Consider the following 24,061-nt stretch of genomic DNA (forward strand, 5'->3'; position numbering starts at 1 on the left):
CTCTCTCTGATACATAACAATTCAGCATTGTGTCTAGACATTGGAAAATAATGTCCATTTTCTACCTTGTTATTTTGTTGAGTCCTATCAAAGTGATAGTGAAGTGGAGCTCTCTATTTCTCACTCTCTTGTCGCTCTCTCTCTCTGTCAAGTCAAATCAAATCTAATTGTATTGTCACATGTGCCGAATACAACAGATGTAGACCTTACAGTGAAATGCTTACTTACAAGCACTTAACCAACAATGCAGTTTTAATATTTGTAAAATTGTTATATATATATATATATATATATATATATATATATATATACAGTGCCTTGCGAAAGTATTCGGCCCCCTTGAACTTTGCGACCTTTTGCCACATTTCAGGCTTCAAACATAAAGATATAAAACTGTATTTTTTTGTGAAGAATCAACAACAAGTGGGACACAATCATGAAGTGGAACGACATTTATTGGATATTTCAAACTTTTTTAACAAACCAAAAACTGAAAAATTGGGCGTGCAAAATTATTCAGCCCCCTTAAGTTAATACTTTGTAGCGCCACCTTTTGCTGCGATTACAGCTGTAAGTCGCTTGGGGTATGTCTGTATCAGTTTTGCACATCGAGAGACTGAAATTTTTTCCCATTCCTCCTTGCAAAACAGCTCGAGCTCAGTGAGGTTGGATGGAGAGCATTTGTGAACAGCAGTTTTCAGTTCTTTCCACAGATTCTCGATTGGATTCAGGTCTGGACTTTGACTTGGCCATTCTAACACCTGGATATGTTTATTTTTGAACCATTCCATTGTAGATTTTGCTTTATGTTTTGGATCATTGTCTTGTTGGTAGACAAATCTCCGTCCCAGTCTCAGGTCTTTTGCAGACTCCATCAGGTTTTCTTCCAGAATGGTCCTGTATTTGGCTCCATCCATCTTCCCATCAATTTTAACCATCTTCCCTGTCCCTGCTGAAGAAAAGCAGGCCCAAACCATGATGCTGCCACCACCATGTTTGACAGTGGGGATGTTGTGTTCAGGGTGATGAGCTGTGTTGCTTTTACACCAAACATAACGTTTTGCATTGTTGCCAAAAAGTTCAATTTTGGTTTCATCTGACCAGAGCACCTTCTTCCACATGTTTGGTGTGTCTCCCAGGTGGCTTGTGGCAAACTTTAAAAGACACTTTTTATGGATATCTTTAAGAAATGGCTTTCTTCTTGCCACTCTTCCATAAAGGCCAGATTTGTGCAATATACGACTGATTGTTGTTCTATGGACAGTCTCCCACCTCAGCTGTAGATATCTGCAGTTCATCCAGAGTGATCATGGGCCTCTTGGCTGCATCTCTGATCAGTCTTCTCCTTGTATGAGCTGAAAGTTTAGAGGGATGGCCAGGTCTTGGTAGATTTGCAGTGGTCTGATACTCCTTCCATTTCAATATTATCGCTTGCACAGTGCTCCTTGGGATGTTTAAAGCTTGGGAAATCTTTTTGTATCCAAATGCGGCTTTAAACTTCTTCACAACAGTATCTCGGACCTGCCTGGTGTGTTCCTTGTTCTTCATGATGCTCTCTGCACTTTTAACGGACCTCTGAGACTATCACAGTGCAGGTGCATTTATACGGAGACTTGATTACACACAGGTGGATTGTATTTATCATCATTAGTCATTTAGGTCAACATTGGATCATTCAGAGATCCTCACTGAACTTCTGGAGAGAGTTTGCTGCACTGAAAGTAAAGGGGCTGAATAATTTTGCACGCCCAATTTTTCAGTTTTTGACTTGTTAAAAAAGTTTGAAATATCCAATAAATGTCGTTCCACTTCATGATTGTGTCCCACTTGTTGTTGATTCTTCACAAAAAAATACAGTTTTATATCTTTATGTTTGAAGCCTGAAATGTGGCAAAAGTTCGCAAAGTTCAAGGGGGCCGAATACTTTCGCAAGGCACTGTATATACAGTGGGGCAAAAAAGTATTTAGACAGCCACCAATTGTGCAAGTTCTCCCACTAAAAAAGATGAGAGAGGCCTGTAATTTTCATCATAGGTACACTTCAACTATGACAGACAAAATAAGAAGAAAAAAATCCAGAAAATCACATTGAGGATTTTTAACGAATTTATTTGCAAATTATGGTGGAAAATAAGTATTTGGTCACCTACAAACAAGCAATACTTCTGGCTCTCACAGACCTGTAACTGGCTCCTCTGTCCTCCACTCGTTACCTGTATTAATGGCACCTGTTTGATCTTGTTATCATTACAAATGTCATCAATTACAAATGTCATATTATGTATATACACAGTATTGTAACAATGTACAAATGGTTAAAGTACACAAGGGAAAATAAATAAGCATAAATATGGGTTGTATTTACAATGGTGTTTGTTCTTCACTGGATGCTCTTTTCTTGTGGCAACAGGTCACAAATCTTGCTGCTGTGATGGCACACTGTGCAATTTCACCCAGTAGATATGGGAGTTTCTCAAAATTGGGTATCTGAGGGAGGGAAATCTGAGGGAAATATGTGTGCACATAGCCTCTCTTCTCTTGAGAGTCATGGCGGCCTTTCTCAATAGCAAGGCTATGCTCACTGAGTCTGTACATCGTCAAAGCTTTCTTTAAGTTTGGGTCATTCACAGTGGTCAGGTATTCTGCCACTGTGTACTCACTGTTTAGGGCCAAATAGCATTCTAGTTTGCTCTGTTTTTTTGTTAATTCTATCCAATGTGTCAAGTAATTATCTTTTTGTTTTCTCATGATTTGGTTGGGTCTAATTGTGTGGCTGTCCTGGGGCTCTGTGGAGTCTGTTTGTGAACAGAGCCCCAGGACCAGCTTGCTTAGGGGACTCTTCTCCAGGTTCATCTCTCTGTAGGTTCATTTCTCTCTCTCTCTCTCTCTCTCTCTCTCTCTCTCTCTCTCTCTCTCTCTCTCTCTCTCTCTCTCTCTCTCTCTCTCTCTCTCTCTCTCTCTCTCTCTCTCTCTCTCTCTCACTATCCCTAGTTAGTACTAGCTAACAGGGAAGCATGGAGTGTAACTGGACCAAGCTAGAACAGCCTGTGAAGATGCTGCAGTAGTTCAGAATCCACACACTTTTTTGAGGATCTGAGGACCCATGCCAAATCTTTTCAGTCTCCCTAAGGGCAATAGGCATTGTCATGCCCTCTCTCTCTCTCTCTCTCTCTCTCTCTCTGTCTCTCTCTCTCTCTCTCTCTTTCTCACTATCTCTAGCTATTACTAGCTAACAGGGAAGCATGGAGTGTGACTGTGCCAAGCTAGAACAGCTTTTGAAGGTGCTGCTGTCATGTTTTGTCTTAGATTGTCTTGTCATTTTGCTTTTCCCTCTGTTCATTTTCCCCCTGCTGGTCTTTTTAGGTTCGTTCCCCTTTTTCTCTCTCCCTTCCTCTCTCTCTTCTCTCTATCGTTCCGTTCCTGCTCCCAGCTGTTCCTATTCCCCTAATCAATCATTTAGTCTTCCCACACCTGTTCCCGATCCTTTTCCCTGATTAGAGTCCCTATTTCTCTCCTTGTTTTCCGTTCCTGCCCTGTCGGATCCTTGTCTATTGTTCACCGTGCTGTGTCTATGTATCGCCCTGTCGTGTCGTGTTTCCCTCAGATGCTGCGTGGTGAGCAGGTGTCTGAGTCTGCTACGTTCAAGTGCCTTCCCGAGGCAACCTGCAGTTCTTGATCAAGTCTCCAGTCTGTTCTCGTCATTACGAGTAGAATTATGCCTTTTGATTGTAAAGTTACTTTACTGGATTAAAGACTCTGTTTTCGCCAAGTCGCTTTTGGGTCCTCATTCACCTGCATAACAGCTGCAGCAGTTCCGAATCCACACCGACCAACTTCAAACTGACAGCCAGTCGCTGTCTGATGTGGTGCTGTGTCTTCTCAACCTTGAGGCAAACTTGAAGTCAACTACTGTTGCAAAACAGTTGGCACAGGTCCTCCTGAAGTCACTGCGTGAGCACTTCTTACGCATACTGAATCCTTTGCAGCCAACTTCGATCCAATCCCTGCAGCAGCTTGTCTGATGGATCCAAGTGTGTCTCTGGCACTTCGCTCAACTGAGATGGAGCCCCTGATGAGGGAATCAAAGTATTTTGTACTTCAGCAAATCAGAGTACAGCCATGGAGCAGCAGGACCCCAGGAAGATGCCAGCACAATAAATCTAGCAAGAATCTCGACCACAGTGCTTCAGAAATATAGCTTCCTCACTTTGAAGATTGTGTCTGAAGTCACTGTCAAGCCAAAGGGTCAACCTGGCAGGACACTAAGTGCCCCGTGCTGCGGAAATATCTAGAAGAAGTAAATGGGGGCATGTTTACAGAGTCCCCTCACCAGTTTTGGCAGGCAAGGATGGCTGTTTGTCCAAAGCTGTGCACTGTGGTACTAGATCTGGTTTCTGCCCTGCATCCCAAGTGTTCATGGAGAAACAGAACGGCCACCTCTCTGGAACGAGAAGATAAACCAGAAAATGAAGAAGTGTTGTATTGCTTATGTTTTTGCTGTTGTTGCAGCTGCTTTTATTAACCCTATTTGAAGGGGTTAGTCAGTGATACATGTTTAATATTATGTACCGATGTGAAATGGCTAGCTAGTTAGCGGTGGTGTGCGCTAATAGCGTTTCAATCAGTGACGTCACTCACTCTGAGACCTGAAGTAGTTGTTCCCCTTGCTCTGCAAGGGCCACAGCTTTTGTGGCGCGATGGGTAACAATGCTTCGTGGGTGTCAATTATCTGTGTGTACAGTGTCCCTGGTTCGAGCCCTGGTCAGGGCGAAGGGACGGACGAAAGCTAAACTGTTACAATTACATAAACATAACATGTTTATGACTTCATTTGTAGTTTTTTCCTCTCCCTTTCTGTCAGATAAAGGTACTGTAAAGGTACTTGATTCTTCTTACATCTACTACTGAAGTAAAAAACATGGGAAAGAGAGTTTCATATTTATTGCACCACTCACATTAGGGTTTATTTATAATTTAAACCTAACCAATCCTACAGCATGTCCGTTGTATGGAGTCCTCTAGTGCCCTAAAGCCTGTGTTAGCATGGGCAGCACCATTGAGGACTTTTTCCATTTTGATTTAGTCAACTTTATTGGCTGATCTCTCCTGATGACTCAGTTGGCATGACCTGATGACCCGGTTGGAGTCGTGACAGCTGGGGTCATCAGGAGGCATCAGCCAATGAATTTTACTTGTGAAGAAGAAATTTGACGATTTGAAGATGGAGATGGCCTCAATGGCGCTGCCCTTGCTCTCACAGACACAAACATGACAGAGATATAGATATGGTATGTCTATCCAAGTCTATGGTCCTGGCCTATCACCTTACAGCCAGCCCCCTAGTGGCAAGAAGTGAACAAACTATAGGCCTACAACACAAAAAATGGCTCCTAGCCTCCCACACATGGGCTACTTTCTGTCCCTAACTCTACAACTAAAACTGAAACTAAATAATATAAAAACGAAATAGAAATGTTTTCATCAAACTGAAACCAAATAAGTCTGAAAACTAACTGAAACTAAACTGATTTTTTGTAATAACCTTGCTTTGTTTACAATAGGGCTATTTTAATGTTTTTCATTTGGCAACAGTTCAGTAATAGCCCCTTTTAAATAGGGGATTGTTGGAAGTAGGTAGGCCTATACCTCAAGGGTTGTGGTGAGTTTCCACATGGCAATCCCAGTAATTGCTTGTCTGTAAATATCCTCACACTGAAGAAGTGTGCCTTTCTTTCCTTCATACTATACTGTACACAGGGTCACCAGGGCTGCAGCTTAGGGAAAATGTTGCCTGCAATTTTTCTGATGCACTTAACCGAAATGTCAGTTTATGTGGAGGCTGCGCTGCACAGTTGGGAGGAGCTATAGGATGGAGGCTATACTATAACAGTAAAACATATTTATTTTGTTTTGTCATCTTTTGTAGCTCAGTTGGTAGAGTATGGATTTTGTAATGCCAGGGTAGTGGGTTTGATTCCCAGGACCACCCATACATAAAATAACTTGAGTCTACAAAACATTAAGAACAACTTCCTAACATTGAGTTGCACCTCCTACCTTTTTTGTTCTACGAACAACCTCGATTTGTCAGTGCATGGACTCTATAAGGTGTCAAAAGCATTCAACAGGGATGCTGGCCCATGTTGACGCCAATGCTTCCCACCCACAGTTGTGTCAAGTTGGCTGGATGTCCTTTGGGTGATGGACCATTTTTGATACACACTGGAAACTGTTGTGCGTGAAAAACCCAGCAGTGTTTCAGTTCTTGACCCAAACCGGTGTTTTCTTACCCATTCACCCTCTGAATGGCACCCACAAAAATCCTTCTTTAACTCTTCGCACACCCCTTCATCTATACTGATTTTAGTGGATTTAACAAGTGACATCAATAAGGGATCATAGCTTTCAACTGGTCAGTGTATGTCATAGAAAGAGCAGGTGTCCTTGATGTTTTGTACACTTCAGGATTTCCTGTTACTTTCCCACCTGACAAACTCAAAATATTGCTCACAACAAAGGGAACTAACAAAGCAAAAACTCTCTGACCACGAAAACAAAACAGAAAGGTGTTCAAAAGGGTTCTGAAAGACACCCACCGTGGATGCCCACTATGCTTGCCTCCGAAAAGACAAACTAAAAGAAAAATCCACAATTTAGGATCGAGAGTAAAAGAATATGGAGCAAAACAAACACTTCCGACTAATGAGATGGACAAGCCAGCACAGATATACCACATACTTACTAACGACGTGACACCAATTGGTGCGCCCTATGTGCTAACATGCTACCTCGAAATATAAATGGAAAACCAAAACCGATAACATTCCCCAGAGTCAGATGAACTCGTGGATACCATTGTTGTGTCTCTGCGTACAGTTTGAAGGAAGTTGCTAACAAGTGTTAGCACAATTGCTAACTAGCGTTAGCGCAATGACTGGACATATATGGTAACTGTTAGCATGCTATCAGATACCCATAAACTTACAGTCATTGCACTAATGCTAGTTAGCATTGGCTTGCAAAACTACATCTAACTCCCTTACTTCCTGGACACAGAAACATAAAAATGGTATCCATGGGGGTGGCAGGTAGCCTAATGGTTAGCATGTTGGTCCAGTAACCGAAAGGTTGGAAGATCAAATCCCCAAGCTGACAAGGTAAAAATATGTTGTTCTGTTCCTGAACAAGGCAGTTTACCCACTGTTCCTAGGCTGTCATTTTAAATAAGAATTTGTTCTTAACTGATTTGCCTAGTTAAATAAAAAAAAGTTACTCTGAGGAAGTAAAGGGCCTCATTGCCAAAATTCCAAAGTATCCCTTTAATGACATACATTATATATAATACTGTTATACCCTTTACTTGACAATGGAATGGGAAAATAATATTTCTGTGCTCTTGTCTTGCCTTTTGATGGGCTGTGTTTTCTCCAACAGAACCACTATAACCAGCTGGATAATGTATATTTCCTCTTCAGACAGGTAGCCCATTTCCTGTGTATTGTCAGCCCTAATCATGTGGTCATTGCAGATGAAGGGATGATCCCATACCGATGTAATTTTTGTACAATAATAAATTAGTTAACTGGCCGATCCCTCATAAATATAATCTCTGTGGGTAAATCCCAGGTGCAAAGTATTGAGTGGGGAGAATGATAAAGTGGCCAATGTGTGAGACAGCTGAGGCCTATAAATAGCCGAGGAGGCTGCTGGGGTAATTGCTTAAAGATGATTTAAGAGGAGCCATCTTGCTGCCACTTGACTCCTGATGAGACACCGCAAATCGTCCCAGTCAAGGGTGATTAGTTGTTATTTTTGAGCTTTTTATCGCACATCATCCACCAAGACATAGAGAATTAGTGTAAGAACTGGGAAGTTGGGGTGGCAGGTTGCCTAGTGCTTAGAGCATTGGGCCAGTAAGCTAAAGGTTGCTAGATGAAATCCCTGAGCTGACAAAGTACAAATCTGTCATTCTACCCCTGACCAAGGTAGTTAACCCACTGTTCCTAGGCTGTCATTGTAAATAAGAATTTGTTCTTAACTGACTTGCCTGGTTAAATAAATAAAAAAGAACGAATGTTCTCGATTGCTTACATACAGTCAGGTCCCAAGTTATTGGCACCCTTCATAAAGATGAGAAAAAATAAAGAATACAAATAATGAGCTATATTGCACAAAAACATGGGAAATTATATATGATATACTAATGCAATTTTTAAATACATATATTATGTTTAACAAGTACTACTTTTTCCTCTCAAAAAGATGGGGATCAAAATGATTGACACCCCTGTTTTCAACACCTTTCAATAGCTCACCTTGTGAGGATAACAGCACTGAGCCTTTTTCTAAAATGTTTATGAGATTGGAGAACACATTGGGAGGGATCGTAGACCATTCCTCCATACAGAATCTTTCCAGATCCTTGATATCCTTTATCTGTGCTTATGGACTGCCCTCTTCAATTCAAACTACAAGTTTTCAATTAGTCCAGAGACAAATTTTTCCTTTTTTAAAATTGCGTACAATATAGCTCAGTATTTGTATTATTTATTTTCTACAGTCTTTTCTGCTCATCTTTATCAAGAGTGCCAATACCCAAACAAGGGCACTGCGTTCATCCACCTCTGGCCTGCTCGCCTCCCTACCACTGAGGAAGTACAGTTCCTGCTCAGCCCAGTCAAAACTGTTCGCTGCTCTGGCCCCCCAATGGTGGAACAAACTCCCTCACGACGCCAGGACAGCGGAGTCAATCACCACCTTCCGGAGACACCTGAAACCCCACCTCTTTAAGGATTACCTAGGATAGGATAAGTAATCCTTCTCACCCTCACCCCCCCCTTTAAGATTTAGATGCACTATTGTAAAGTGACTGTTCTACTGGATGTCATAAGGTGAATGCACCAATTTGTAAGTCGCTCTGGATAAGAGCGTCTGCTAAATGACTTAAATGTAAATGTAAATGTAATAATGTTGGACCTGACTGTTTACCTGGCATGTTGTGTTTGAGACTGCAGCTCTCAGAATTAAGGGGTTGGGGAGAGTGGGAGTGGAAATGTCGAATAGCAAGGATTCTTTTGAGACCAAGTTGTATATGAGGGCACTTGACAAGGAGAACAAACCCTGGGGCTTTGGTTTCTCTCTGTGTCTCTGCTACAAAGAAAGGTTTAATTAGATTTATGAGTACCTGAAAAAGCTCTGCTGGTCTGGTCTCACTGCATGTTCTTTCAGCCAGAGCAGTGCAGCAGATACATTAAATGTGGTCGTTTCCCCCATTTTACAGACAGTAAGATCCAATTGTACTGCATCATGCCTTTATGTCCAGACATTTTTCACAAAATACATTTGTTCTTTTTTATACATAGGTTTCCACAATTTTATGATGAATAAAAACTGCAAATACTGTACAATATAATGAACACAGTAGGCTTACTCTCTGACATCTATTGATTTAAAAAGACACACGCTAGATTAAATTACTGTATGAACACTGAATACCACCTATTACCATCTCTTGGCTTTGGGTTTAGCATTAGGCTGAGATGTCAAAGATGTGAGATGTGTAGTAATTGTACAAACTTGCATTGCTCTCACATCAATATTTGATTTGAAGTCTGTGTGTGTGTGTGTGTGTGTGTGTGTGTGTGTGTGTGTGTGTGTGTGTGTGTGTGTGTGTGTGTGTGTGTGTGTGTGTGTGTGTGTGTGTGTGTGTGTGTGTGTGTGTGTGTGTGTGTGTGTGTGTGTGTGTGTGTGTGTGTGTGTGTGTGTGTGTGTGTGTGCCTGGAGACCAATTAACGTACATCTCAATAAACTGCTGGTACTTAAAAATGTATTACAGCAAAAAAAACACTAAACATAAATACACTCAAAGGGCAAAATTGTTCTGATGGTTTTTGTTTAGGCTTTTGAGCACCGGCGGCGGGAGGTGATACTTAGAAGCACTTAGCTATTTCACTTATTGAAGGTACATTAAACTTCATAGTGGGTTAGTCACCCAACCACCAACTCAGATCATTTCAATATCCCAAAAGATAATCAGGGTGTAAGTAAGCCACAGAATTTTGAGTGACTGTGAAATTCCAACTTTTTATTTTCGAGTATAGAGGGATTACCAGTTGTCCTAAATTCTCTCCACCAAGAGGATGCACATATATCACTCCAGTGTAAATTGCTAAATTGTAATTACTTCGCCACTATGGCCTATTTATTGCCTTTACCTCCTTACTTTATTTGCACACACTGTATACAGATTTTTCTATTGTGTTATTGACTGTACGTTTGTTTATTCTATGTGTAACTCTGTGTTGTTGTTGTTGCTTTGCTTTATCTTGGCCAGGTCGCAGTTGTAAATGATAACTTGTTCTCAACTGGTCTACCTGGTTAAATAAAGGTGAAATAAAAAAATAAAAAAATACATGTGCTGACTGGACTGTTGAGGGAAAATGTGTCTCCCAAATCCAGGCTTGAGTCCCAAATGGCACCCTATTCCCTATGTAGTACACTAGTGCACTATGCAGAGAATGGGGTACCATTTGGGACACGGCACAGATCCTGTGCCACAGCAGCAGGCTCAGCACACTCCCGTATGATGAACAGAGCTTATTAAACCACCATCAGACCAAGATTCAGCGTTAAAGCTCCACCCTTTGTGCTACTTGCTTTATCTCTGCCTCAGGAAAAAAAAATCTTAATTTAAAATCTCACTTCTGAGATTATGGTCAAACAATAATTTGAGATATTATTTGTTCAACTAGGTTTATAGAAAAATTGTCTGGTTATGAGTGTGGCTTTGCTCCTTGGTAAAATGTATTGTGGGACTGTTTCTGGATAATTACATTTAGCTCATTTGCAAGTCAAACAGTGAGCACTTGCACTCTGCATCTGTGTGTGCGAGAGGGACATAGAGAGAGAGAGAGAGAGAGAGAGAGAGAGAGAGAGAGAGAGAGAGAGAGAGAGAGAGAGAGAGAGAGAGATATGAAGGCGTATTTCTCATTACTTTAAATTCCTTCATAGATTATTTGTAATCAAAGACATGTAACTCATTCCAGACTTTATTATTATTTAGGGTTCAAGCTGAATCGTGCCAAAGCATGACACCTGAATTAGCACCATTTTAGGACCCTGCCCTTTAGGTGAGCACAGACTTGGCAAAACAAATAGCTCATTTGACCTTTCCCCTCCCCTTTTCTTTCTTCTCTTTCACCTCCATCCCTTCTTCCATCCATCCATTGCCTCCTCCAGATCTCTCCTTCAGCTTCCTACTCCTGGGGTTCGTGGCCTGTGGCCTGGCCCTGCTGGGCGTCATCGTCTTTGCCTCCTGGAAGCTGTGCTGGCTGCCCTGGCGCACCAAGGACCTCTCCTCCAGTGCCACTGCCCTTGCCCCCGCCGCCGCCCCCCCCTCCTCTGCCTCTGACAGACCCTACGACAGAGCCTTCTCAGCACATGCCCTCAGGCCTACTCTTGTACGCGCACACACGCACGTGCACGCCATGGCATCTGACAAACTGAATCCTTCGGATCCGGCGAGTTTCCTGGAGGCTGCGGTGAAGATCAGCCACACGTCACCTAACATCCCTGCCGAGGTGCAGCTGTCCATGAAAGACCACTTCCTACGCCGCACGCGCATGACCAGGCAGACCACCGAGCCTGCCTCCTCCAATAGGTCAGGCTCCGGGAGGAAGTTGCCCTTAAACACAGACCTAGGTTGTGTCCCAAACAGCACCCTATTCCTTACATAGTGCACTACTTTTGACTTGGGCCCTTTTCAAACTAGTACAATATACTGTACAGGTAATAGGGTGCCATTTAGGAGGCATCCCTAGTACCAGCTTATTAGTATATCCTTCCCAAATCCTAACCATTTGGGTGGAGTAACACAAAACTGACCTAATATCCGTGTCTATGGGCATCCTACTTAAATAGGTTAGACAGGGCTCCTCTGAGGTCCAGTTTATGCCCAGGCCATGTTTTAGTATTGAGGTAATAGTATGAGATGTTGTCAGGAAGTGGCTATTTATAGTGTATCATAGTGGTACAGAGAATATCCACCCCTGTAATATCTTCGTTTGTGACCTTTAAGATGAGATAGATAAATACAGATAGATGAGATAGATAAATAGATAAAAAAATTATGAGGTTGTCAGTTGAATGCCCCTACTGCCGTGTCGTTCCTATTGCGCTAAATGAAGAAAAAACAAAATCATCTAATACCAGAAAGAAAAAGTGATTCCATTTACTCTAAATTGGAATCTGACATTATTCTGAAGGGATGCGAGGGCACAGATTTCCCAGACATGCCATATGGTACTAGCATTATTTCACTGCTTGAGTGTGTAAATTGTCCATGACAATGATTCAACTGGCAAAAATGTCTCCATGTCTCCAGGCACAGCTCCTTCAAGAAGCACCTCCCCCGACAAATTCACCATGTCACCAGCCTTGACCGAGGCAGCGACTTCCCCTATGCAGAGGACCAACCCACCAGCCTGGCCAGTTTGGGTCGCATTCAGCCAGAGCTCTACAAACAGAGCCCCCTGGAGGCCGACGAGTCCTCCAAGACCTGTGGCAAGATCAACTTCTCCCTCAAGTACGATTATGAGTCCGAGGCGCTCTTCGTCAACATCCTCAAGGCCTTCGACCTGCCTGCCAAGGACTTATGCGGCAGCTCCGACCCCTATGTCAAAATCTACCTCCTGCCTGACCGCAAGCGCAAGTTTCAGACTCGCGTCCATCGCAAGACTCTCAACCCCATGTTTGACGAGTCCTTCCAGTTCACAGTGCCCTACGAGGAGCTGGGCAGCAGGAAGCTGCACCTGAGCATCTTTGACTTTGACCGCTTCTCCAGCCACGACATGATCGGCGAGGTCATCCTAGAGAACCTGTTTGAGGTGTCGGACCTCTCTCGCGAGACGGCCATCTGGAAGGACATTCAGTACGCCACCTCTGTAAGTCAATCAATTTTCCAATCAAATGTGTTTGATAAAGCCCTTTTTACATCAGACATTGTACATAGACTGCTTTCAAAGTAAGGAAACAAATATCTAAACATGTAAATTCATTCAACTATACTTTTAACAATATTAGTGGCATTGTAATGTGTGATAACTGTTTCCTTCTGTTCTGTGTTTTGTCTGTGGCCTTGAACACAGGAGAGTGTAGACCTGGGGGAGATCATGTTCTCTCTCTGTTACCTGCCAACCGCAGGCCGACTCACCATGACCGTCATCAAGTGCAGAAACCTCAAGGCCATGGACATCACAGGATACTCAGGTATAGTTGAGTCAGTGGGTTCACTTTAAAAGGTTTTGTGCTTGTTTTACCTTAAACACTGTTGTTCACTCTTGTTCTACGCATTGATTTGGCCATCTCTATGGTAAAAGAGTGTAGGCCTATGCTCAATTACAAGACAAAAATGTAATCTGATTTGGTATCATATATCTGGTTTCGTAACACACAAGAGACATACTTAGCTAATTTACATATCACATAATGTAGCTAGAGTCAGGTCAGCTTGATCCTTTAAGTAGCTAAGCACTTTTAGTTTTAAAGAAATCAAATCATATTTTTTCTTGTTTATTGGCAGACCCCTATGTCAAGGTCTCCCTGGAGAGTGACGGACGGCGCTTAAAAAAGAGGAAAACCACCATCAAGAGGAACACTTTGAACCCCACCTATAACGAAGCTATCATCTTCGACATCCCCCCTGAGAACATGGACCAAGTCAGCCTGCATATATCCGTCATGGACTATGACTTGTATGCCATTATCATAATATATATATACTTGTTTGTATTGCCATATCATTTGTTATAATTGCCCTTATTATTATCAAGAATAATTAGTAAATTATTGTTATTGATCTGTTTGTGTTAGACCTGGGCTGAAATACATGTCTGAGTATTTATGATTTTGAAATACTTTTTCTGTGTATTTCAGTATTTTCAAATACGTAGCCCAAAACAAGTACCTTTATTTGAGTATTTGAACAGTTATTTGTAAAAACCAAATAGTCTTCCAAATTGTATTTGGAAGTATTTTCAAATACTTATGTGAAATACTATTTTCAAATGCCTGGGTTAAATATGGGAATGGATTTGAGTCCGTGTATATTCATATTTTTATTGTATTTCCAAATGCATTCCAATATTCAACTACTTTGCTTTCAAATAAAGGTTATCTGAATACTTACTACAGAATGTAGGTGAAAGTAATTTTGATATTGGAAATAGTGTTTGAACCTAGGTCTGGTTTGTTTATGCTACAACCATGAGATTCCAACTGTCGGTTCTGCTAATAGTAGAAGAGAAAATGTAAAGTTACATGCCAGATGTGGCTGAAGTGTTAATGGGTGCCATTTGCCTTTTTTCTACACAGGGTGGGACACAATGAGATCATAGGTGTGAACAGAGTCGGCAGTCATGCAGAGGGACTGGGTAGAGACCACTGGAACGAGATGTTGGCCTATCCCCGCAAGCCCATCGCTCACTGGCACCCTCTACTGGAGGCCACCGAGTCTCAGAAAGAGGTAGGTCGGTTACTCTTGTTTCCCTGATAGCTGCTTTATTAAGGAAGATATAACTTGCAATGACTGTGATGTGGTTGTCTTACCTACCTTAGTTGGATGCACTGACTGTGTGTCGCTTTGGATAAGAGAATCTGCCAAATTATCAAAATGTAAATGTATGTACACGGAACAAAAATATCAATGCAACTTGTAGATCGTTGGTCCCATGTTTCATGAGCTCAAATAAAAGATCCCAGAAATGTTCCACACGCATAAAAAGCTTATTTCTCTCAAATGTTGTACACAAATTTGTTTACATCCCTGTTAGTGAGCATTTCTCTTTTGTCAAGATAATCCATCCACCTGACAGGTGTGGCATATCAAGAAGTTGATTAAACAGAATGATCATTACATAGATGAATCTTGTGCAGGGGACAATAAAAGGCTACTCTGGAATGTGCAGTTTTGTCACAACACAATGCCACAAGTTTTGAGGGAGCGTGCAATTGGCATGCTGACTGCAGGAATGTCCACCAGAGCTGTTGCCAGAGAATGTTATGTTAGTTTCTCTACCATAAGCCGCCTCCAACGTCATTTTAGATCATTTTCCTGTACCTCCAAAAGGCTTCACAACCGGAGACCACGTGTATGGCATAGTGTGAGTGAGCGGTTGTGAACAGAGTGCCCCATGGTGGCGGTGGGGTTATGGTATGGACAATGAACACAATGGCAATTTGAATCCACAGAGATACCGTGATGAGATCCTAAGGCCCATTGGAGTGCCATTTATCCATCTCCATCATCTCATGTTTCATCATGATCATGTACGGCCCCATATTGCAAATTATGTACACAATTCCTGGAAGCCTGACATAATTCCATGGCCTGACATGTCACCCATTGAGCATGTTTGGGATGCTCTGAATTGACGTGTACGACAGCATGTTCCAGTTCCCACCAAAATATACAACAACTTCGCACAGCCATTGAAGAGGAGTGGGACAACATTCCACAGGCCACAATCAACATCCTGATCAACTCTACGGGAAGCTGTTATGTTGCGCTGCATGAGGCAAAATGATGGTCACACCAGATACTGACTGGTTTTCTGATCCACGCCCCAACCTGGTAACTGTGACCACCTGACTGTATTTCCAGTCATGTGAAATCCATAGATTAGGGCCTATTTAATTTATTTAAATTGACTGATTTCCTTATATGAACTTTAACTCAGTAAAATCTTTGAAATTGTTGCTTGTTGCGTTTCTATCTTGTTCAGTATATACAGCGCATTCGAAAAGTATTAAGACCCCTTCCCTTTTTCCACATTTTGTTATGTTAAAGCATTATTCTACATTGGATTAAATAAAATGAAAAATCCTCATCAATCTACACACAATAACCCATAATGATAGAAATCTTTGCAAACGTATAAAAAAACAAAAACAGAAATACCTTATTTACATAAGTATTCTTACCTTTTGCTATGAGACTCAAAATTGAGCTCAGGTGCCTCCTGTTTCCATTGATCATACTTGATATTTTTCTACAATTTGATTGGAGTCCACCTTTGGTAAATTCAGTTGATTGGACATGATTTGGAAAGGCACACACCTGTCTATATAAGGTTTACAGTGCATGGTCAGAGCATAAACCAAGCCACGAGGTCGAAAGAACTGTGCCAAAGCAAAGATTTGGGGAAGGGTACCAAAATATTTCTGCAGCATTGAAGGTCCCCAAGAACACAGTGGCCTCCATAATTCATAAATGGAAAAAGTTTGAAACCATCAAGATTGTTGCTAGAGCTGGCCGCCCTGCCAAACTGCGCAATCGGTGGTGAAGGATCTTGGTCATGGAGGTGACCAAGAACCCTATGGTCACTCTGACAGAGCTCTAGAGTTCCTCTGTGGAGATGGGATAACCTTCCAGAAGGACAACAATCTCTGCAGCACTCCACCTGTAATGGTCTGGGTGTAGCTGGTGCAGAGGAGTCAGGCGCAGGACAGCAGAGATGAGTAACACAAGTAACTTTACTTGTGTTTTTTACTATAAATATTCCAATAACATGTCGTAATACAGAGCCCACAATAACAGACCAAATATACATAAAACAATCACGCACAAAAACCATGGGGAAAACAGAGGATTAAATAATGAACATGTAATTGGGGAATTGAAACCAGGTGTGGAAAACAAAGACAAAACAAATGGAAAATGAAAAGTGGATCGGCGATGGCTTGAAGACTTGAGGCTGCAATTGCTGCCAAAGGTGCTTCAACAAAGTTCTGAGTAAAGTGTCTTATATGAATTTAATATTTAAGTTGTTTATTTTTAATACATATTAGCAAAAATGTCTAAGTGTTTTTGCTTTGTCATTATGGGGTATTGTCTGTAGATTGATGGGGGAGCGACTATTTAATCCATTTTAGAATAAGGCTGTAAAGTAACAAAATGTGGAAAATGTCAAGGGTTCTGAATTACCTTCCCAATGCACTGTATATATATCCATCTATGTTTAGGATTTCTGATGGTAGGTAAACTCCTAACAGTGACAGCAATTTCCATGTTGGTATACTAATCTTACCATGTGAAATGTCTCCTACAGTGGAAAACCCGCAATGCAAGCTTCGACAGCCAGGGCTCCTGCCCCTCTCCAAGACTTCTGTCTAGTCCATGAGGGAGGAGCCAGAATTTATACTACACTACTCTACGAAGCCTGCCCTGCAGCAAGGCCTGAAATATTGGAGTGTCCCAGACCCATAAATTCTGTGGCTCAAAATAAGTAAAGTGCAGTAAGTTATTCTGGAATAACAGTCGGTTTACACTGGACATTATCTCCCCAGCACACAGACACAGAAATACAGACAAACACACACACACTTCTCTTGTGCCCTCTTGGACAGCCACTTTGTCATGGAATGTATAGTGTGTACTGGGTCTGGTGGGATCAGTATTATTGCAACAATATTTTTGCAGTTGAGCTCAGCCTGGTGTTTTTATACATCTGAGGTTAACATCTATGTGTATCTGTCTGAAGTGTGGTCAGGGCATTATGGCAGTCTTGTGAACATCATATTAAATAGGTCAAATGTTATAGTTGCTGCTGTTGAGTGCAGGATGTTCTTGAAGTACCCTACGACTTACAGTAAGTACCCTCTTACAGTAAGTACCCTCTTACAGCAAGTCCAAAACAATCAACAGGGTATTCTGAAGTGAACCATTTTATACACATTTGTATTGTTACTTAAATAATTGTTGGTTTACTACAGTGGATGTTCCAGGATGACAAGTGTTTCATCCCTCTACTTTATTTGTATTTGTTTTATGTACACAACATACACCATACCTGGCTATCATATATTTTTGACGTCTTAAGTGTAGCTGCATTACGTACTAAATAGGTAGCTAGCATCATTACAAACAATGTGGTTTGGTTTGTGGCGGTTCTGTTAAAATTACACTGTAGGTAAGGACTTAATGTACAACAGTATATGTATATAATGCCCTTTGATACTGACATCAATAACAGCACTGTATTTAGAATCACATATTTATTATATTATCCACATGACTATCTCCCTGAACTTACTTTTCTGTTTCAATTTCACAGTGACTACAGCTTCACTGCTCTGTTTTCCTATTACCTGTGAAGTATTTGCCAATAGTCTCCTGTTCAGGCAATGTCATGTCGCTTCAGGGACTTGGCTTGATCCTTGACTCATTTGCATCATCAGCCTTGTGATAAATGTTTAAAATATGGACTCTCCTGTTTTTTCCAAGCAATTTAGAGTCACTTTCCACTTTTGTATTGAACATTTGTATTTGTAACAACTGTTTCCAGGCATCCCTTGTATTTTAAAGAAATTACAATAAAGTTGTTTATTCTGGTTCTAACATTCCAAATTGAGTGCAGATATATGTTGCTCTTTTAATGTAACATGGAAGAAAAATAACTTACACACTTTCATCCAATTATGTTTTTATTCAACATCAAGGCATAGCCAGTGAAAGGTCAAATGTGGTTTTCAAAAGTGCTAAACAGAAAACAAAAATATTATACAACTGTACTGTTTTCACTTCAGATTCTCTGTCCACGTGCTCCTAGATCTTTATTATCATATAAATATTTAATAACAAGCAATATCTAAAGTAAATGGATGGTTTTGACACTGAACTGTTTTTCTGTTAGTAAGACAGGAAAGACTATGACAATCTGATTACATTTAGGACTGTTCAAAATCGTAACTGCAGATGTAGGATCTTAATTTGAGCCAGTTTGCTACAGCATAAAATTTTTCCTGCAGCAACAGGATATGTGGATTATAATAAATTGACAAATTTGAAGGGGTTGATAAATGTGTTCGGACAAGTTTAAAGTGGAAATTGGAAGCCTTTCTAACCTCATACACTACAAGATTGCAATTCCTGTAGTGAAGGCACATTCCTGCAACAGCATGATCAAATGCAGACACAGCATCTGTAGTTGAACAAACCTGAATATGACGATGAAAATGTTTTATTTTCATCTACACAGACATTTCTGGGCCTTAACTCAGTACAGATGATGAAATCTCAACACTAGGCAGCGCTGCTGAGCTCATACCTCCAGTTTCTTCTTCATGGCCAGCTTCTAAAGGATCTGGTAGCCATCCCCCGGCGTAGATCCGCAGCTCCAGTAGATTATACTTGGGAAAGTACACTAGCGGTGCGTCGTCGTTGGTCACCATATTACTGACATCAAATACGCACTGGACATGCGAGCGTTTGGGCTCCGCAGTGTTGTAGACCATGTACACCGTGCCTCAGATGAAGGCTCCCTCGGACACGGCGTGTCCCACATCTGTTCGATGTCCAGCGTGTTGTCATCCATTTTGTCCAGAGAGATGTGCCTCTCAGTCTCCTTGGTGGCATACACTTAGATGGCCCAGAGGCCCCCCTCGTCTGCCTCCAGGTCAATGACCGTCTCCAGGGTTAGGCTATATACGGGAATGTGGTCCTGGACAGGGAAGACAGCGTTGTCCGCCACAGGTCGTACTTGACCAGCCGCGGCTCCTTGCCCTCCTTCAGGTAGTACGTGTGGTTGTTGTAAACGGTGTGGCCGCTACCTTGCCAAGGGGATGGCAGCTTCATGGTCTTGGCCATAGATGTGCCCAAGGAGACGGTGAAGTCCCTGATGGAGCCAATCTCATAGAGGGTGCCCTCCTCTGTGCCGTTGAAGATGTAGACCTTTCCCGAGCTGCTGCCCACGTTGGTACAGTCCAACTGTGATATCTATTATACCAATATCATGAGACAAACTACAGCATACCATATTGATAAATCAAACAAAAGTGATACATAGGGACTAAGTAAAGTTCAAGGGATAGTTACATTTAAAGAAAAATGTTTTAGCTAATTTTCACTCCTTTCACATGATCTGAAGTATGTTCAGATGTTCAACCTGATTGTGTCAGAAGAACCTGCCCACTTAGTAGGCAACAGCACTCATCTGGTTTCATTACTGGCTAAATTAAAAAACTATTTCATGGCAACGTTTATAAAGATCACAGGCTATTCAATCTAATTAGTCACTGCCTACAAATTTTTGCTCTAGTGCAACTGAAACCAGATATTACAATTAAAGTGGTGCATAATTTAGAGAATGATATTTGAATCAGCATCCCATCTTCAGTCAGTCCTTCATCTACAGTATGTGCTTCATCAGCATGCTCTCATACAGGAACTCAGTAACTGTCCTCCCACTTCCTGTACTTCAACAACCAAGTGTAAATAGTTTCCTGAATACTTGCTCTAGATTTATAATTATGTCTGCCAAGAAAACCAGATGGTGTTCTATATGTTATCAACCCTAACCTTAATGTTTTAGAGCAGGACAAGAAGTATTAAGCACAACATTGAATGAAAGCCACTTAAATTATTTAATAAGGGCCTCTGAGAGTAGAATCCTGATATGAGGGTAGATTGATTTTCTAACTTATTTACATGACAGTACAGCAGCTGAAACACTTGGCCTGCATACACTTTTATCAACATCTCATACCTGTGGCCCACTATATCTCCACTCATCATGTAGAAGAAAACTTGTTAAGGAAACAAGGCCTCGCATTACCGCTACTGCTGAGTTTACTTCATATATCTGTCCTTTCAGTAGTCCTATGCCAGGAAAATTCAAATATGGGCCTCGAAGCTAGTTCCACTGCTGATTTTCATCAATGAATTTCTCCCCCTCTAGGGATTTAGACCTGGGAAGCCAGGTGGGTGCAATTAATTACCAGGTTTGCTATGATCCTCTTCGTAAGTAATCATGTGTCTTTGTCCCCTCAGTAGGTCACCACATCTGCCACAATGTCTGCCACATCTCAACTGTGGCCTTGTCGCACTTGGCCTTGCTCTTCTCCTTCACCACGGTCACCTGTTGCTCCACCAGCTTGTCATCAAGGTCCACGCAGAGCTGCGCCCCGTTCTGTGTCTCCAGGTAGTCCATCTCGAGCTCCACGTGCGTCCCCACACGGTCCAGGTCTGTCCTCAGGGTCTCCTTGTCCAGGGTCTCAATCTGGGCAACCATATGCTGCTTGAACTCCCGCAGCTTTGTGGCATAGCAGTTGGTCTTCTCGTACCACACCGAGATATGGCCCTAGTGGGAGAGGTGAGAGGTGAGAAGAAGACAGTTAGAGCAAGTAGTCCTGGAGGCATATGGGTGCTGTCCCTATTTCACAGGAGTAATTAACACCCTGTTCTCTGGGGCCACTGCCACAGTCATCACCAATGATATGGCTTCTAAAGAACCAATGGTATGGCTTCAGGCTCCACAGGGGGACGAGGCAGGGATGTTTCTCTCCTTTGCTGTTGGTTCTGGGCCTGGAACCTTTGGCCATCGCATTAAAGGAGAACAGAGACATTAACGATGGAATCTGCAGTAGGGGGAAACAGCGCTACTGTCTATCCGATAGCCGGTGTTTTGTTTTGTTGACAAAGCTAGGAGGGGGTGCAGAAAAGTCAGGATTATAGTTGTATTCAAGAGCCACTGGTGTGGCTAGGAACTAGGAAAAGACAGCTACCAGCGCCACAGAGAGGGACGACCAGTGGATATAACTCACTGTGTGACAGCGTTGAAGTGACATGCAGCAATCTTTTTCAGTTTAAAAATATTCCATGTCCACAGTATACTGAATTATCACCTGATATATTATTTCAGGTGGATGTATCACATGGGATTGTGTGAAACTTACTCCTCAGCCTGACACGTCCCCACTTGCGCCAGCTAATATCTAGCTTTTCGAGTGGTGCTGACTGATAAGATGCTTCCGGAGGGCGGTCACATGTGCTAGCAAAGCATAGGTTCCGAGTTTGTGCCAGGTATAGGCCAAATCGGGGGAAATGGTACTCGCCAAGCAAGCATTGTGACCTCCTTTGCACAGACAGCTGCAGGATGATTAAGGAGTCTCACTAAAACATCATTAATACTCATTGTGTATTTATTTTTCAATTATTTTTACATTTTCTCTCTGCATTGTTGGGAAGGGCCCATAAGAATTTTATTATTAGTCTACACATGTAATTTACAAAGCATGTGACAAATAACCTTTTATTTGATTTGATCAACCTGAATTGGCAAGTGTTTTACTTTTTTTGAATGACTCACTGGCTGGAAATGAACCGAGAGGTTTCTCTGAATAGTTAGTCTCTCAATAAACAACATGTTGGGGAGCTATTATTCATGCAGTCAGAGCACAGAGAGGAAGAAGCCAACTATTTTCCATCTGAGAAAGCAAGAGGGAGAATGGGATATGTGTAACGGCTGTCATGGGAAGAAGATGAGGACCAAGGTGCAGTGTGGTAAGTGTTCATGATTTTTAATAATAATCCAAACTGAACACTGAATAACAAAACAACCGAAACAGTTCTGTCTGGTGCAGACACACAAAGACTGAAAACAACCACCCACAAAACACAATTGAAAACAGGGTACCTAAATATGGTTCTCAATCAGGGACAACGATTGACAGTCCCCTCTGATTGAGAACCATACCAGGCCAAACACAGAAATAGAAAATCATAGAAAAACTAACATAGACAACCCACCCAACTCACGCCCTGACCATACTAAAACAAAAGACAAAAACAAAGGAACTAAGGTCAGAATGTGACAATATGGGTACAAGATATTTGGCAGTGAAGCAGTGGAGTTGTGTTATTGCACATCAACACCTTGAAGTGAGTCAGCTGGTCAGTCTTTTGCAGAGAAATTGTCCAAATAACTCCATATATAAGGCTTATACCACATTATGGATGAATATAGGTTACTTTAGGTTGGGAGGCACTTTTTCTTTTGTTTTTATTCGTTTTCTATGTTTGTAGAGACTGAAATACATTGAAACGTATAGTTGATGACTCGTATCACACTAAAATGCAATGTTTAGATAAGTTAAAGAAAAATATTGTTTGCACAGTTGTCACTATTTATTAGAAGTTGTCACTCATGACTAGAAGTTGTAACTCTTGACTAGAAGTTGTCACTCTTGACTAGAAGTTGTCACTCTTGACTAGAAGTTGTAACTCTTGACTAGAAGTTGTCACTCTTGACTAGAATTTGTCACTCTTGACTAGAAGTTGTCACTCTTGACTAGAAGTTGTCACTCTTGACTAGAAGTTGTCACTCTTGACTAGAAGTTGTCACTCTTGACTAGAAGTTGTAACTCTTGACTAGAAGTTGTCACTCTTGACTAGAAGTTGTCACTCTTGATTAAAAACGAGTTGTTCACTCCTGTTAGTATTTGATTTAGTTTCATGTGTTTCGAAGTAAACTCTTAAGCATTGATGGGAAGCAAATGCTGGTGCAACGCTGAGAGTGGAGGAAAACCTTTTTGCCAAATGGAAGATCCTTTCTCCTCTCATGTTTTTATTGGAACAGTAACCTTCTACATAACCAATATTCAACTAGCTCAGGCTGAAACGGGTTCCCTTTCCTTTTCCTCTAACATAGTATTACAGAACTATAGTATTATACACCTATAGTATTATATACCTATAGTAGTATATACCTTTAGTATTATGTACCTATAGTATTATATACCTATAGTATTATATAACTATAGTATTATATACCTATAGTATTATATACCTATAGTATTACATAACTATAGTATTATATACCTATACTATTATATACCTATAGTATTACATAACTATAGTATTATATACCTATAGTATTATATACCTATAGTATTATATACCTATAGTATTATATACCTATAGTATTATATAACTATAGTAGTATATACCTATAGAATTACATAACTATAGTATTATATACCTATAGTATTATATACCTGTAGTATTACATAACTATAGTATTATATACCTATAGTATTATATACCTATATTATTATATACCTATAGTATTACATAACTATAGTATTATATACCTATAGTATGATATACCTATTGTATTACATACCTATAGTATTATATACCTATAGTATTATATACCTATAGTATTACATAACTATAGTATTATATACCTATAGTATTATATACCTATAGTATTACATAACTATAGTA

At 41.1% G+C, this 24,061-nt stretch overlaps 1 protein-coding gene and 1 pseudogene across 1 annotated transcript in view; one reads left to right on the forward strand and one right to left on the reverse strand.

Moving 5' to 3' along the window:
- LOC124016722 (synaptotagmin-6-like) overlaps nt 1-18,396 on the forward strand; it is a 57,742-nt gene extending 39,346 nt beyond the window's left edge. Inside the window, exons 3-8 of the mRNA XM_046332209.1 lie at nt 11,239-11,659; nt 12,383-12,941; nt 13,146-13,266; nt 13,580-13,751; nt 14,371-14,521; nt 17,106-18,396. Coding sequence (XP_046188165.1) covers nt 11,239-11,659; nt 12,383-12,941; nt 13,146-13,266; nt 13,580-13,751; nt 14,371-14,521; nt 17,106-17,177 — 1,496 coding nt within the window. The 3' untranslated portion in view covers nt 17,178-18,396. The remainder of the gene's footprint in view (nt 1-11,238; nt 11,660-12,382; nt 12,942-13,145; nt 13,267-13,579; nt 13,752-14,370; nt 14,522-17,105) is intronic.
- Nucleotides 18,397-19,097: 701 nt separating this feature from the next.
- Nucleotides 19,098-21,375, reverse strand: LOC124016738 (annotated as a pseudogene).
- Between the last annotated feature and the right edge of the window lie 2,686 nt (nt 21,376-24,061).

This window comes from Oncorhynchus gorbuscha, linkage group LG03 (assembly GCF_021184085.1).
Source record: "Oncorhynchus gorbuscha isolate QuinsamMale2020 ecotype Even-year linkage group LG03, OgorEven_v1.0, whole genome shotgun sequence".
Taxonomy (NCBI): Eukaryota; Metazoa; Chordata; class Actinopteri; order Salmoniformes; family Salmonidae; genus Oncorhynchus; species Oncorhynchus gorbuscha.